Source organism: Aulonocara stuartgranti (assembly GCF_965226115.1).
Source record: "Aulonocara stuartgranti genome assembly, chromosome: 8".
Classification (NCBI taxonomy): domain Eukaryota; kingdom Metazoa; phylum Chordata; class Actinopteri; order Cichliformes; family Cichlidae; genus Aulonocara; species Aulonocara stuartgranti.
Window position 1 is genome coordinate 15,780,498 of NC_138959.1, and position 15,215 is coordinate 15,795,712.

The following is a 15,215-nucleotide window of genomic DNA, read 5'->3' on the forward strand; positions in this document are numbered from 1 at the left end:
AAAACAGTCATAATAGCTATGCTGAATATATGATAGCAAATGAAGACCTTTTTTTGTGATCCTAAGATTTCAGTTATATGAAACTATAAACTGTAGTTTTGCATTTTGCAACCCCTATTATTTGCTATTTCATAGAAACTACCACATTTCCAGGTATTCATCATGCTTCCTGAAATTTTTCATTTGGTTTGGATTTTATTCGGTTATTAACATGGAACTAACATTTTTTCCATGTTGCAGCCCTGATTCCTGGTTATTAGACCTAAACTACCACATGTTTCCAGGTAATGTCAGTTTGCATTTTGTAGCCTTGTTTCTTGGTTATTGAACAGAAACCAACATTGATTCCAGGTAAGATATCAGATTTAAACATAATATTTACGGTGATACTGTTGTCAAACAAAAAAGAATGTTGGTGAATGAGGCAGGATTCATTCCAGCATTATGGCAATATGGTAATGGTATCCCAAAACATTAAAACTTAAAATCATATTAGTATCTTGTTACCCTATTATTATGAGGTTAGTATATATAAAAATGTGTTTAATTGTTAGTAAATGTGACTATACTATTACTAATTGGGTTTTTTAAGCTCATGTACATACATTTGTATCCATATTATCACTTATAATTTATGGTCTGTTATTACATAGATTTAAATGTAATAGTACTCACTAGATCACTTGGTTATTACTCTGGAAATGAAGTGGCAATTATTTGCTATATATCTTGTTTTTATCTTCCTGTTTCTACCTTGTTACCTCAATATTACCACATTATTACTGAGCTATAATAGACTCTGTTGTTTCTTTAATATATATTTCTGAATTTTAAGCTTTGTCACAGTCCAAAACACTTCACGAAGCTTTCTAAATGTAAGAAGGGCAAGTCTGCTGATTCTGCTGATTTGAAGGGAATTACTTCAAAGAGTATTTACTATTGACTTTAATATGTCTTACATCATAGTAGAATCCATCATACTGGCAGCCACAGCTTTCCACTGGGACACACCTGGTCCCACTCTTGATGAAGCCTTCATCACAGAAACATCCCTCAGAGCAGAACTGCTCACAGGTTTCATCAATGTGACTGGAACAGGTGTGGCCACAGTCAGTACCGCACAGCTCATAATGGCTGTTGGCTGGACAGTCCAGTGCTTAATAAGTGAGAAACGTGACAAATGGCACTAGTCAGACATACCACTTTTAATGTAATACAGTGTGGATACAGTGAGTATTGTAAAATTGTTGGACTTTTTATTTCTGAAGTGGTTAGCAAATTTCTTGTACATTTAGATATAAATAAAATATAATGACATGTTGACTCACTGCAGGTGGTGTTCTCTCTCCAAGGATAGATTCGAACATTAGCAGACTGACAGGCACTGACATATGATTCAATGGCACTGCACAAGAGATCGTGGCCTTGATTTCCTGACAAACATACATCAAACACGCAGTCGTTGAAATATGGCGCCGGGTCCACCTCCTCGTGGCAGAAACTGAAGGGCCCATCAGCTGCCTGTATCACCTCACACTGATCTCTAGCAGGCTGTTCATTGGCACACTGTGGACAGGAGGAGCCACAGCCATCATTGCACGTGTAGTTGCCTGGCACCTTCCAGGCTCTCCCAAACTCATCTGGAGATGTGACTATCGTTCCAGATGGTGTGTGAAAGTCATCATTTGGATTTCCATTGAAATTTCCACAAAGTCCACATATTTTTTCTCTGTTGATGACAACAGTTAGCAATAGTCCTTGTGTTAGTTTCATAAGGATAAATTATTAGTAAATAAATTATTTATATAGCTGGGATTATCCTGTTTTTTAAAGCATGTCAAACAAAAATTACTTCAGCTTTGATGGGTGGGAATTGTACCTGTAATTTGGTGGTACGGAGATAAACACTGCACTATATCCATTATAGGTAACACTCAAGCCAAAATTAGTGCTGACAAGTATACGAGATCCTGTTGCATAGATAGACACATTACCTTCATTCAAGACAATAGGTAAATTTCTAGTTACTCCATTCACCTAGAAGAGATATGCAAAGAAAATCAGTGGGTAGTTTTTCTACTTTTTAATTGTTATTTTTTTCATTCACAGCAGTAAAAATATCCCTAAAATATATGTAGCTGCCATTTACTTCATACACCTGAAATTGTTCATAACAATCATCGAATGAGAACTATCACTAACTACTTACTTGTACCAAACCTCTTCTGTCCCTTGACATATGCACGTTGTAGCCCCAGACATTCACAAAAACTTCAGCTACTATTGAAAGTGGAAGCCCATTCAATGCCTCATTCTTAGCTTCCACGGAAAACTGATTGAGCTCATCAGTGGCATTACAGAGGGTCACCAGAACATAGCGGCAGGTTCCTTGGAAGTCATAGGCCTTACGATCAAAGGTGATGTAGTGAGGGTCTCCAGAGGCAGAGCAGGTGCCATGAAGGTTGGGATGGCAGCCAAACTCGCCCTCCACCACACGGCAGGACTCCTGGGGCCCACAGGAGTTGGGAGTACAGTGGACGTTCCCTGTAGTGCCGTTACAGGTACACAAGCTCTGACATTCTTCACCATCCCAGAACTGCTCACCACCTTGGTGATAGCGTCCTTGATGATAGCATCCACAAGATGTTGGTGGAACGCACTGGTCACCATTGAGGATAAAACCACTGTTACACTGACAGCCCTCCTGGCACACAGTATCACAGGTGAAGGGGAAAGAAAGGCTGGGGCAAGCAGAAGGACAAGAGGTTCCACAGAGTTCATAATGGCTGTTTGATGGGCAGGTTAGTGCTGGAGAAAAACAAACAGGTTAACATAAAAAAGCATTTTTAAACATTTGGAGATCATGGCTAGAATTAATTCAAAAACAGTTGAATGCTTACCACAGCCAGTTGCATTTCTCCATTGTCCTAAGGCAACACCCTTCTGTTGACACATTAGTGCATAATCTCGTAGGACACCACACAGAGTTGATGCTGGATTGTTAGAGCCCCCCATGATCTCCACACATACATCCACCTGCTGGCTCGGGTCAACCACAGACCAACAGGGTACAAATGGCCCATCTGGTGAGCTGAGAATGCCACAGTACTCAGTAGAATTGTAATTAGTTGTAGAATTTTGGTTCATGCTTTCCACGCAGTGAGCAGCCAGAGAGCCATCTCGCCAACTGTCTCCAAAGTCCTGAGAACTGTTGATCAGGACACCGTTGGGTGTATTGAAGTCATCATGTGGATGACCATTGTAATTACCACAGAGTCCACCCAGTGAACCATTGTAGACACCAGGAGCAGTGACACGGACAAAGTGAGGCCAGACTGTCTGCACAGTTACACCAAAGGAGGTGCGAATGATGACACTGTAAATGCTGCTGTGGAAGATCTGGATTCGGTTGGATGTAGTGCTGAAAGGTAGCCTGATCAGCTGACCGTTAACCTGCAGGATCATCCAGTTTTTTGCAGTTAACAAGACTTAAACAGTATTGTGTCCGTGTACACATAAATAAATATTAAAGGAAGAACATAATTTTAAGTAAGTGTTCCATTCACTTACCTTCACTTTACTGTTCCTTGCCATCTCAATAGATACGTGTATCCCCTCTGCTTCAAAATGCAGAATTCGTGCAAAACCATGCTGGCCTCTTGGCACTTTTTCTGCTGTCACCATGAAGTGTGGGTGACTGGACAGTCCCATAACTTTGGCAAGTGTCAATCGACACGCCCCAGGATATTGGTATGTCAGTCCATCAAATGTCTGATATGACCCTGGGCCTCTGATCCAGCATGTTTCATAGCTATTTGGTCTGCATCCTCTTTCTCCATCCTCCACCCTGCATGATTCAAGTGGGCCACAACCATGAGAGTGGCAAGTCATGGAGCCATAACTGCAGCTACAACGTCTCCCACAGTCTCCGTCTAGTATTACAGTTTGTCCAGAGCGGTAGTAACGGCCCTCAAAGCTGCAGCCACACTCAGCATGAGGGACGCAGACCCCACCACTGAGGATGTAGCCTGAATCACAGATGCAGCTTTCCTGGGGAGGTAGAGGGCAGTTATGGGTAGAGTTGGGATTAACACAGGTAGGTGGACATCCTGTGCCTTCAGACTCAAAGTGGCTGTTGGCTGGACATGGGATTTCTAGGCATAAGAGAACAACATCGATATTTACATCGGTGGAATTTTAATACAATAATATTTTGAAATAATGCAAAAAAAAAAAAAAAGTGATTAACATACCACAAAAGCCAGGTGTCCTCCAACTTGGTAGCCGAATACCACTTTGTTGACACTGACTTGCATACACACTTAGGGCTTGACAGAGAATAGGTCGGTACCCTCCTCCTACACACAGATCATACACACAACTGTCCACAAAGGACTGTGGAGGAAGTTGCTGATGGCAAGCCGTGAAAGGTCCAGAACTACTGCTGAGGATACCACAGTGGTCAGTGTTGCTGTACAATGCTGTCTCTTCTACAGTGCAAACAGCACAGTCCAGACCTCCGCACTGTGGCCCACAGCCAGGCTCATCATCCCCAGATGCTTGCCAGCTGTTAGCAAAAACCACATCAGAGCTCACAACCTCACCGTCACGAGTTTGAAAGTCATCTCTACGAATGCCATTGAAGTTTCCACAAAGACCGCATGTACCATTCTGGTAAGTGTAGGGCAAGCTGATCTGAACATGATGAATTGTGTCATAAGACACCACTAAACCAAAGTCAGTGCTGACAAACACAGAAAAACCTGACTCATAAACCTGCACGGTGCCATTGCTAAGGGAGAATGGAGTGAATGCAAAGTTCCCGTTAACCTGTAAAAAAACCAGCAAATATATCAAGTGAGAAAAGTATATCTGGTCATAAAGTGTAGAATTTATCCAGAATCAAAATGACCAACCTTAGCCTGACCATGGCGTCCTTTGACAAGCTCAATTGTGTCATTGTAGACATGCACTTTCACCAGTCGTGTCCAAGAGACTTGAGTACTGTCTCTGTGCTCATTTTTGCCTTCTACTCTGTAGTAGGGCCGTCCACTATTACATTGCTCAGAGAGAACATACGTGCAAGTGCCTTGAAAGTGAAACACTGTGTCATCAAAGGTGTAGTAATGGGGATCACCGCTTATGGTGCAGGTTCCTCTTGGCACTGTCTGACAGGAGAACTGGAAGGAAGCTGGCTTGCAGATCTGTGAAAAGGAGCACGGCTCATTGCGGCACTGCAAGCCTGTTGAGGTACATGTGCACTTCTGTGCACAGGTCCTGTCACTCCAGAATGAAGCACCCAGCTGCACTAATTCACCTTAAAAAGAATAAAAGGAAATGTCCCTTATGCCTTGTGTTAAATGTCCAGACATTTACATTCATAAAGCTTTAGGAAAAAACTTTCAAACCTTACATTTTTTTCATGTACTGTCAAATAACAGCAGGAATTGCCTCAAGGCACTTTATATTGTAAACTAAAGACCCTCAAATAACAGAGAGACCACTGCAACAATCCAACAATGCCTAACAGCAGTCTGAGATGTGCTCTGTTGGGAGGATACGGCACTATGATTTCATTAAGATAAGATGAGGCCTGATTGTTCAAGACCTATATGAGGAAAATAATTTTACATTTGAATCTGGCTTTAACAGGGAGCAAAAGAAGGGAAGCTAGGATAGGAGAAATATGTTCTTTCTTTTTAGTCCCTGTCCGTACTGCAGCATTTTGGATCAACTCAATGCTTTTCAGTGAGTTTTTGGGAAAATCTGATAATACAGACCGTTCTCACTCCCGAGGCGTAACATCCCGACGTTTTGTCACGTCCCATGGCGTTCCTGAGGAACGCGAAAGGTGACCTTCCGCGTTCTTATGGTACGCGCCGGGTTATGGATGAAATCAAGTGGAATGACGGTCCTGCGGTAATAGAGGTTCCAGCCCTGTATTCCAGCCCTAAACCTAACCTTATTCCTAACCCTAACCATAACGTTATTCCTAATCTTAACCAGTACTTTAATGGCATGAAATAGTGTTTTCCCAAGCGATGTTGAGAAAAAGAGCAAACATTTGTAGATTGAGACCAAACGGTTCTCATATTCCCTCATTTTTCCGATCTCGTCATTTAGGAACGTGTTGGGTGTCCAAAAACATAATATGTTGACAATTTGTCACCTAGCATAAAATGTTACACTTTGAGAGTGAGAACGTGTTGGATAATAACGAATCACAGTAGGCCAGACTTTAACCCTTTAAGACCTACCATAGAACCAAGTCTGCCAGAGCTTACTTTATATTTTTACATGCTGTAGTGCCATTTTTGGGAGCATTTCAATTTGATATACATCAATACAACCATTATAGCCCAAATTTTAATAATATGTCTGCATTAAGTGCATAGTAATTACATAAATTGCAAAAAAGTGCAATAAACTACAAAAAATAAATCGTTTTTGTTTTTTTAACATATATTTCTAGTTAGAGAAATTTAAGAGGCTTATCCCTCAAAACTTTAAATACAAAAAAGTTGCACAAAATAGTTTCCCACCACAGGAAATTTATTTTGAGTGTCTTTATAGTTTTATTTTTGAAATACACCAATTTTTATATACTGCAGGAAAAACGAAAATAAATATTATAGTGCAAATTTGCAAAAAAAACAGCATATGCATCAAAATAAACTATTTCCAGCAGTGCAATATGAGTCCTAAGCATCCCAGAAACGACACAGAAAGTCATAGAGTCAAACATAACTTTTAAAAACACCAGTATAGGCTCATAAGGCCCTGATGGTAAAAAACTACATTTCCGGAAAATGACATCACTTCCGGTTTTGGGCAGGACATGGCGGACATGCGATAGTTCACGCTGATGGATGTAGGAAGTGTTACAAACAGCTGATCGAATCAGCAAAGCGTGTTTCTGGAATATTATGTTTTTGTTGCTGCAAGTGCTTTTTATGCAGTTTTTGCAAAGCTATATGTGGAAGGAAACTGTGACTTAGGACAAGCTGGTGGCATAAGATGTAAGTACAACTCCTCCGGTTTCATATGCAAAAAAAATTATTGTGCTAGCTTATGTGGTTGCAATGCTACCAGGATTTAAAGATAGTTATGCAACACAGAGCGTGCCCGCTCCGACCGGCTTTAAAGGGTTAAGTAATGAATGCATGAACTAATTTTTTGGCGTCACTCTCAAATAGGATTTTTCTAATTAAAATGCAAGAAAGCCATTCTAATTATTTGTTTAATATGAGCACTGAAGGACACAACCTGGTCAAAAACAATGCAAACATTTCTCTTAGTGTTACTGGAGGCCACGGTAATCCCAGTCCGAGTGTGCATCTGGTTAGACATCATGTTTGTAAGAGTTTTATAGCTGAGTACAATAATCTTATCTTTATCTGAATTTGAAGCAGAAAATTAAAGATCATCCATGTCTTTATGTCTTTAAGACATTCCTACAGTTTAGTCTCATGGTTTCATTGACAGAGCTGGAGATCATCTGCATAGCAGGGAAAATGTACACGATACCTTTGAAAGATACTGTGCAGGTGGTAGCATTGTAACAGCCCAGCTGGCCATCTCTGATGGAGCACTGCTGTTCAGGAGTGCACGACGAGGCAGAACATCGCAGGTCATTTGGAGCGTGACATTCACATCTCTGGGAGCAACCATCTGTCCAGAAGGACTCGCCAGCCTGTGAACCACACCACACCAAATCATAGCCAAATTGATACAACAAATACAGTTCTTAAAATACCATTTTGAAGGATTTTGTTTTCATTAATTGTAGGTGATTTAGTGCAGTAATTGCTAGATCACTGCAAACTGCAACTATTAATGTACTAAATATTGTGACAGAGCAACTACTCATATCTGTTGATCTTTCTCCCACAGAAAGGACAGATGCTAAATGCCACAATTTCAAGAAATTGTTCTGTTCTGATGTAGCTGTATAATCTTCAACTGATTGTTTTAATGCATTCATTTATTTAGGGACAGATTTTTTCCCCCCCAAAATTCTGCAGTTTAAAGAGTTAGAGCATCATTCTGCTTGTATAGCTACATATTAATTATTTTCTTTTTAGTGGTGTAATATAAAACAGTCATAATAGCTATGCTGAATATATGATAGCAAATGAAGACCTTTTTTTGTGATCCTAAGATTTCAGTTATATGAAACTATAAACTGTAGTTTTGCATTTTGCAACCCCTATTATTTGCTATTTCATAGAAACTACCACATTTCCAGGTATTCATCATGCTTCCTGAAATTTTTCATTTGGTTTGGATTTTATTCGGTTATTAACATGGAACTAACATTTTTTCCATGTTGCAGCCCTGATTCCTGGTTATTAGACCTAAACTACCACATGTTTCCAGGTAATGTCAGTTTGCATTTTGTAGCCTTGTTTCTTGGTTATTGAACAGAAACCAACATTGATTCCAGGTAAGATATCAGATTTAAACATAATATTTACGGTGATACTGTTGTCAAACAAAAAAGAATGTTGGTGAATGAGGCAGGATTCATTCCAGCATTATGGCAATATGGTAATGGTATCCCAAAACATTAAAACTTAAAATCATATTAGTATCTTGTTACCCTATTATTATGAGGTTAGTATATATAAAAATGTGTTTAATTGTTAGTAAATGTGACTATACTATTACTAATTGGGTTTTTTAAGCTCATGTACATACATTTGTATCCATATTATCACTTATAATTTATGGTCTGTTATTACATAGATTTAAATGTAATAGTACTCACTAGATCACTTGGTTATTACTCTGGAAATGAAGTGGCAATTATTTGCTATATATCTTGTTTTTATCTTCCTGTTTCTACCTTGTTACCTCAATATTACCACATTATTACTGAGCTATAATAGACTCTGTTGTTTCTTTAATATATATTTCTGAATTTTAAGCTTTGTCACAGTCCAAAACACTTCACGAAGCTTTCTAAATGTAAGAAGGGCAAGTCTGCTGATTCTGCTGATTTGAAGGGAATTACTTCAAAGAGTATTTACTATTGACTTTAATATGTCTTACATCATAGTAGAATCCGTCATACTGGCAGCCACAGCTTTCCACTGGGACACACCTGGTCCCACTCTTGATGAAGCCTTCATCACAGAAACATCCCTCAGAGCAGAACTGCTCACAGGTTTCATCAATGTGACTGGAACAGGTGTGGCCACAGTCAGTACCGCACAGCTCATAATGGCTGTTGGCTGGACAGTCCAGTGCTTAATAAGTGAGAAACGTGACAAATGGCACTAGTCAGACATACCACTTTTAATGTAATACAGTGTGGATACAGTGAGTATTGTAAAATTGTTGGACTTTTTATTTCTGAAGTGGTTAGCAAATTTCTTGTACATTTAGATATAAATAAAATATAATGACATGTTGACTCACTGCAGGTGGTGTTCTCTCTCCAAGGATAGATTCGAACATTAGCAGACTGACAGGCACTGACATATGATTCAATGGCACTGCACAAGAGATCGTGGCCTTGATTTCCTGACAAACATACATCAAACACGCAGTCGTTGAAATATGGCGCCGGGTCCACCTCTTCGTGGCAGAAACTGAAGGGCCCATCAGCTGCCTGTATCACCTCACACTGATCTCTAGCAGGCTGTTCATTGGCACACTGTGGACAGGAGGAGCCACAGCCATCATTGCACGTGTAGTTGCCTGGCACCTTCCAGGCTCTCCCAAACTCATCTGGAGATGTGACTATCGTTCCAGATGGTGTGTGAAAGTCATCATTTGGATTTCCATTGAAATTTCCACAAAGTCCACATATTTTTTCTCTGTTGATGACAACAGTTAGCAATAGTCCTTGTGTTAGTTTCATAAGGATAAATTATTAGTAAATAAATTATTTATATAGCTGGGATTATCCTGTTTTTTAAAGCATGTCAAACAAAAATTACTTCAGCTTTGATGGGTGGGAATTGTACCTGTAATTTGGTGGTACGGAGATAAACACTGCACTATATCCATTATAGGTAACACTCAAGCCAAAATTAGTGCTGACAAGTATACGAGATCCTGTTGCATAGATAGACACATTACCTTCATTCAAGACAATAGGTAAATTTCTAGTTACTCCATTCACCTAGAAGAGATATGCAAAGAAAATCAGTGGGTAGTTTTTCTACTTTTTAATTGTTATTTTTTTCATTCACAGCAGTAAAAATATCCCTAAAATATATGTAGCTGCCATTTACTTCATACACCTGAAATTGTTCATAACAATCATCGAATGAGAACTATCACTAACTACTTACTTGTACCAAACCTCTTCTGTCCCTTGACATATGCACGTTGTAGCCCCAGACATTCACAAAAACTTCAGCTACTATTGAAAGTGGAAGCCCATTCAATGCCTCATTCTTAGCTTCCACGGAAAACTGATTGAGCTCATCAGTGGCATTACAGAGGGTCACCAGAACATAGCGGCAGGTTCCTTGGAAGTCATAGGCCTTACGATCAAAGGTGATGTAGTGAGGGTCTCCAGAGGCAGAGCAGGTGCCATGAAGGTTGGGATGGCAGCCAAACTCGCCCTCCACCACACGGCAGGACTCCTGGGGCCCACAGGAGTTGGGAGTACAGTGGACGTTCCCTGTAGTGCCGTTACAGGTACACAAGCTCTGACATTCTTCACCATCCCAGAACTGCTCACCACCTTGGTGATAGCGTCCTTGATGATAGCATCCACAAGATGTTGGTGGAACGCACTGGTCACCATTGAGGATAAAACCACTGTTACACTGACAGCCCTCCTGGCACACAGTATCACAGGTGAAGGGGAAAGAAAGGCTGGGGCAAGCAGAAGGACAAGAGGTTCCACAGAGTTCATAATGGCTGTTTGATGGGCAGGTTAGTGCTGGAGAAAAACAAACAGGTTAACATAAAAAAGCATTTTTAAACATTTGGAGATCATGGCTAGAATTAATTCAAAAACAGTTGAATGCTTACCACAGCCAGTTGCATTTCTCCATTGTCCTAAGGCAACACCCTTCTGTTGACACATTAGTGCATAATCTCGTAGGACACCACACAGAGTTGATGCTGGATTGTTAGAGCCCCCCATGATCTCCACACATACATCCACCTGCTGGCTCGGGTCAACCACAGACCAACAGGGTACAAATGGCCCATCTGGTGAGCTGAGAATGCCACAGTACTCAGTAGAATTGTAATTAGTTGTAGAATTTTGGTTCATGCTTTCCACGCAGTGAGCAGCCAGAGAGCCATCTCGCCAACTGTCTCCAAAGTCCTGAGAACTGTTGATCAGGACACCGTTGGGTGTATTGAAGTCATCATGTGGATGACCATTGTAATTACCACAGAGTCCACCCAGTGAACCATTGTAGACACCAGGAGCAGTGACACGGACAAAGTGAGGCCAGACTGTCTGCACAGTTACACCAAAGGAGGTGCGAATGATGACACTGTAAATGCTGCTGTGGAAGATCTGGATTCGGTTGGATGTAGTGCTGAAAGGTAGCCTGATCAGCTGACCGTTAACCTGCAGGATCATCCAGTTTTTTGCAGTTAACAAGACTTAAACAGTATTGTGTCCGTGTACACATAAATAAATATTAAAGGAAGAACATAATTTTAAGTAAGTGTTCCATTCACTTACCTTCACTTTACTGTTCCTTGCCATCTCAATAGATACGTGTATCCCCTCTGCTTCAAAATGCAGAATTCGTGCAAAACCATGCTGGCCTCTTGGCACTTTTTCTGCTGTCACCATGAAGTGTGGGTGACTGGACAGTCCCATAACTTTGGCAAGTGTCAATCGACACGCCCCAGGATATTGGTATGTCAGTCCATCAAATGTCTGATATGACCCTGGGCCTCTGATCCAGCATGTTTCATAGCTATTTGGTCTGCATCCTCTTTCTCCATCCTCCACCCTGCATGATTCAAGTGGGCCACAACCATGAGAGTGGCAAGTCATGGAGCCATAACTGCAGCTACAACGTCTCCCACAGTCTCCGTCTAGTATTACAGTTTGTCCAGAGCGGTAGTAACGGCCCTCAAAGCTGCAGCCACACTCAGCATGAGGGACGCAGACCCCACCACTGAGGATGTAGCCTGAATCACAGATGCAGCTTTCCTGGGGAGGTAGAGGGCAGTTATGGGTAGAGTTGGGATTAACACAGGTAGGTGGACATCCTGTGCCTTCAGACTCAAAGTGGCTGTTGGCTGGACATGGGATTTCTAGGCATAAGAGAACAACATCGATATTTACATCGGTGGAATTTTAATACAATAATATTTTGAAATAATGCAAAAAAAAAAAAAAAGTGATTAACATACCACAAAAGCCAGGTGTCCTCCAACTTGGTAGCCGAATACCACTTTGTTGACACTGACTTGCATACACACTTAGGGCTTGACAGAGAATAGGTCGGTACCCTCCTCCTACACACAGATCATACACACAACTGTCCACAAAGGACTGTGGAGGAAGTTGCTGATGGCAAGCCGTGAAAGGTCCAGAACTACTGCTGAGGATACCACAGTGGTCAGTGTTGCTGTACAATGCTGTCTCTTCTACAGTGCAAACAGCACAGTCCAGACCTCCGCACTGTGGCCCACAGCCAGGCTCATCATCCCCAGATGCTTGCCAGCTGTTAGCAAAAACCACATCAGAGCTCACAACCTCACCGTCACGAGTTTGAAAGTCATCTCTACGAATGCCATTGAAGTTTCCACAAAGACCGCATGTACCATTCTGGTAAGTGTAGGGCAAGCTGATCTGAACATGATGAATTGTGTCATAAGACACCACTAAACCAAAGTCAGTGCTGACAAACACAGAAAAACCTGACTCATAAACCTGCACGGTGCCATTGCTAAGGGAGAATGGAGTGAATGCAAAGTTCCCGTTAACCTGTAAAAAAACCAGCAAATATATCAAGTGAGAAAAGTATATCTGGTCATAAAGTGTAGAATTTATCCAGAATCAAAATGACCAACCTTAGCCTGACCATGGCGTCCTTTGACAAGCTCAATTGTGTCATTGTAGACATGCACTTTCACCAGTCGTGTCCAAGAGACTTGAGTACTGTCTCTGTGCTCATTTTTGCCTTCTACTCTGTAGTAGGGCCGTCCACTATTACATTGCTCAGAGAGAACATACGTGCAAGTGCCTTGAAAGTGAAACACTGTGTCATCAAAGGTGTAGTAATGGGGATCACCGCTTATGGTGCAGGTTCCTCTTGGCACTGTCTGACAGGAGAACTGGAAGGAAGCTGGCTTGCAGATCTGTGAAAAGGAGCACGGCTCATTGCGGCACTGCAAGCCTGTTGAGGTACATGTGCACTTCTGTGCACAGGTCCTGTCACTCCAGAATGAAGCACCCAGCTGCACTAATTCACCTTAAAAAGAATAAAAGGAAATGTCCCTTATGCCTTGTGTTAAATGTCCAGACATTTACATTCATAAAGCTTTAGGAAAAAACTTTCAAACCTTACATTTTTTTCATGTACTGTCAAATAACAGCAGGAATTGCCTCAAGGCACTTTATATTGTAAACTAAAGACCCTCAAATAACAGAGAGACCACTGCAACAATCCAACAATGCCTAACAGCAGTCTGAGATGTGCTCTGTTGGGAGGATACGGCACTATGATTTCATTAAGATAAGATGAGGCCTGATTGTTCAAGACCTATATGAGGAAAATAATTTTACATTTGAATCTGGCTTTAACAGGGAGCAAAAGAAGGGAAGCTAGGATAGGAGAAATATGTTCTTTCTTTTTAGTCCCTGTCCGTACTGCAGCATTTTGGATCAACTCAATGCTTTTCAGTGAGTTTTTGGGAAAATCTGATAATACAGACCGTTCTCACTCCCGAGGCGTAACATCCCGACGTTTTGTCACGTCCCATGGCGTTCCTGAGGAACGCGAAAGGTGACCTTCCGCGTTCTTATGGTACGCGCCGGGTTATGGATGAAATCAAGTGGAATGACGGTCCTGCGGTAATAGAGGTTCCAGCCCTGTATTCCAGCCCTAAACCTAACCTTATTCCTAACCCTAACCATAACGTTATTCCTAATCTTAACCAGTACTTTAATGGCATGAAATAGTGTTTTCCCAAGCGATGTTGAGAAAAAGAGCAAACATTTGTAGATTGAGACCAAACGGTTCTCATATTCCCTCATTTTTCCGATCTCGTCATTTAGGAACGTGTTGGGTGTCCAAAAACATAATATGTTGACAATTTGTCACCTAGCATAAAATGTTACACTTTGAGAGTGAGAACGTGTTGGATAATAACGAATCACAGTAGGCCAGACTTTAACCCTTTAAGACCTACCATAGAACCAAGTCTGCCAGAGCTTACTTTATATTTTTACATGCTGTAGTGCCATTTTTGGGAGCATTTCAATTTGATATACATCAATACAACCATTATAGCCCAAATTTTAATAATATGTCTGCATTAAGTGCATAGTAATTACATAAATTGCAAAAAAGTGCAATAAACTACAAAAAATAAATCGTTTTTGTTTTTTTAACATATATTTCTAGTTAGAGAAATTTAAGAGGCTTATCCCTCAAAACTTTAAATACAAAAAAGTTGCACAAAATAGTTTCCCACCACAGGAAATTTATTTTGAGTGTCTTTATAGTTTTATTTTTGAAATACACCAATTTTTATATACTGCAGGAAAAACGAAAATAAATATTATAGTGCAAATTTGCAAAAAAAACAGCATATGCATCAAAATAAACTATTTCCAGCAGTGCAATATGAGTCCTAAGCATCCCAGAAACGACACAGAAAGTCATAGAGTCAAACATAACTTTTAAAAACACCAGTATAGGCTCATAAGGCCCTGATGGTAAAAAACTACATTTCCGGAAAATGACATCACTTCCGGTTTTGGGCAGGACATGGCGGACATGCGATAGTTCACGCTGATGGATGTAGGAAGTGTTACAAACAGCTGATCGAATCAGCAAAGCGTGTTTCTGGAATATTATGTTTTTGTTGCTGCAAGTGCTTTTTATGCAGTTTTTGCAAAGCTATATGTGGAAGGAAACTGTGACTTAGGACAAGCTGGTGGCATAAGATGTAAGTACAACTCCTCCGGTTTCATATGCAAAAAAAATTATTGTGCTAGCTTATGTGGTTGCAATGCTACCAGGATTTAAAGATAGTTATGCAACACAGAG

At 40.7% G+C, this 15,215-nt stretch overlaps 2 protein-coding genes across 2 annotated transcripts in view; both read right to left on the bottom strand.

Annotated features, from left to right (window-relative positions):
- LOC309713160 (IgGFc-binding protein-like) overlaps positions 1 to 4,902 on the bottom strand; it is a gene marked incomplete at its 5' end in the record, with an annotated part of 48,158 nt that extends 43,256 nt beyond the window's left edge. Inside the window, 6 exons of the mRNA XM_082544561.1 lie at positions 960 to 1,156; positions 1,329 to 1,566; positions 2,210 to 2,808; positions 2,901 to 3,453; positions 3,571 to 4,154; positions 4,254 to 4,902. Coding sequence (XP_082400687.1) covers positions 960 to 1,156; positions 1,329 to 1,566; positions 2,210 to 2,808; positions 2,901 to 3,453; positions 3,571 to 4,154; positions 4,254 to 4,902 — 2,820 coding nt within the window. The remainder of the gene's footprint in view (positions 1 to 959; positions 1,157 to 1,328; positions 1,567 to 2,209; positions 2,809 to 2,900; positions 3,454 to 3,570; positions 4,155 to 4,253) is intronic.
- Positions 4,903 to 5,133: 231 nt separating this feature from the next.
- On the bottom strand, positions 5,134 to 13,900 carry LOC309713161 (alpha-tectorin-like; the record flags this gene model as incomplete). Its single annotated transcript, XM_082544562.1, has 11 exons — positions 5,134 to 5,204; positions 7,528 to 7,693; positions 9,055 to 9,251; positions 9,424 to 9,824; positions 9,975 to 10,132; positions 10,305 to 10,903; positions 10,996 to 11,548; positions 11,666 to 12,249; positions 12,349 to 12,925; positions 13,012 to 13,412; positions 13,876 to 13,900. The coding sequence occupies 11 exons, from the start codon at positions 13,898 to 13,900 to the stop codon at positions 5,134 to 5,136; spliced, it is 3,732 nt and encodes a 1,243-aa protein (XP_082400688.1).
- Positions 13,901 to 15,215: the final 1,315 nt, after the last annotated feature.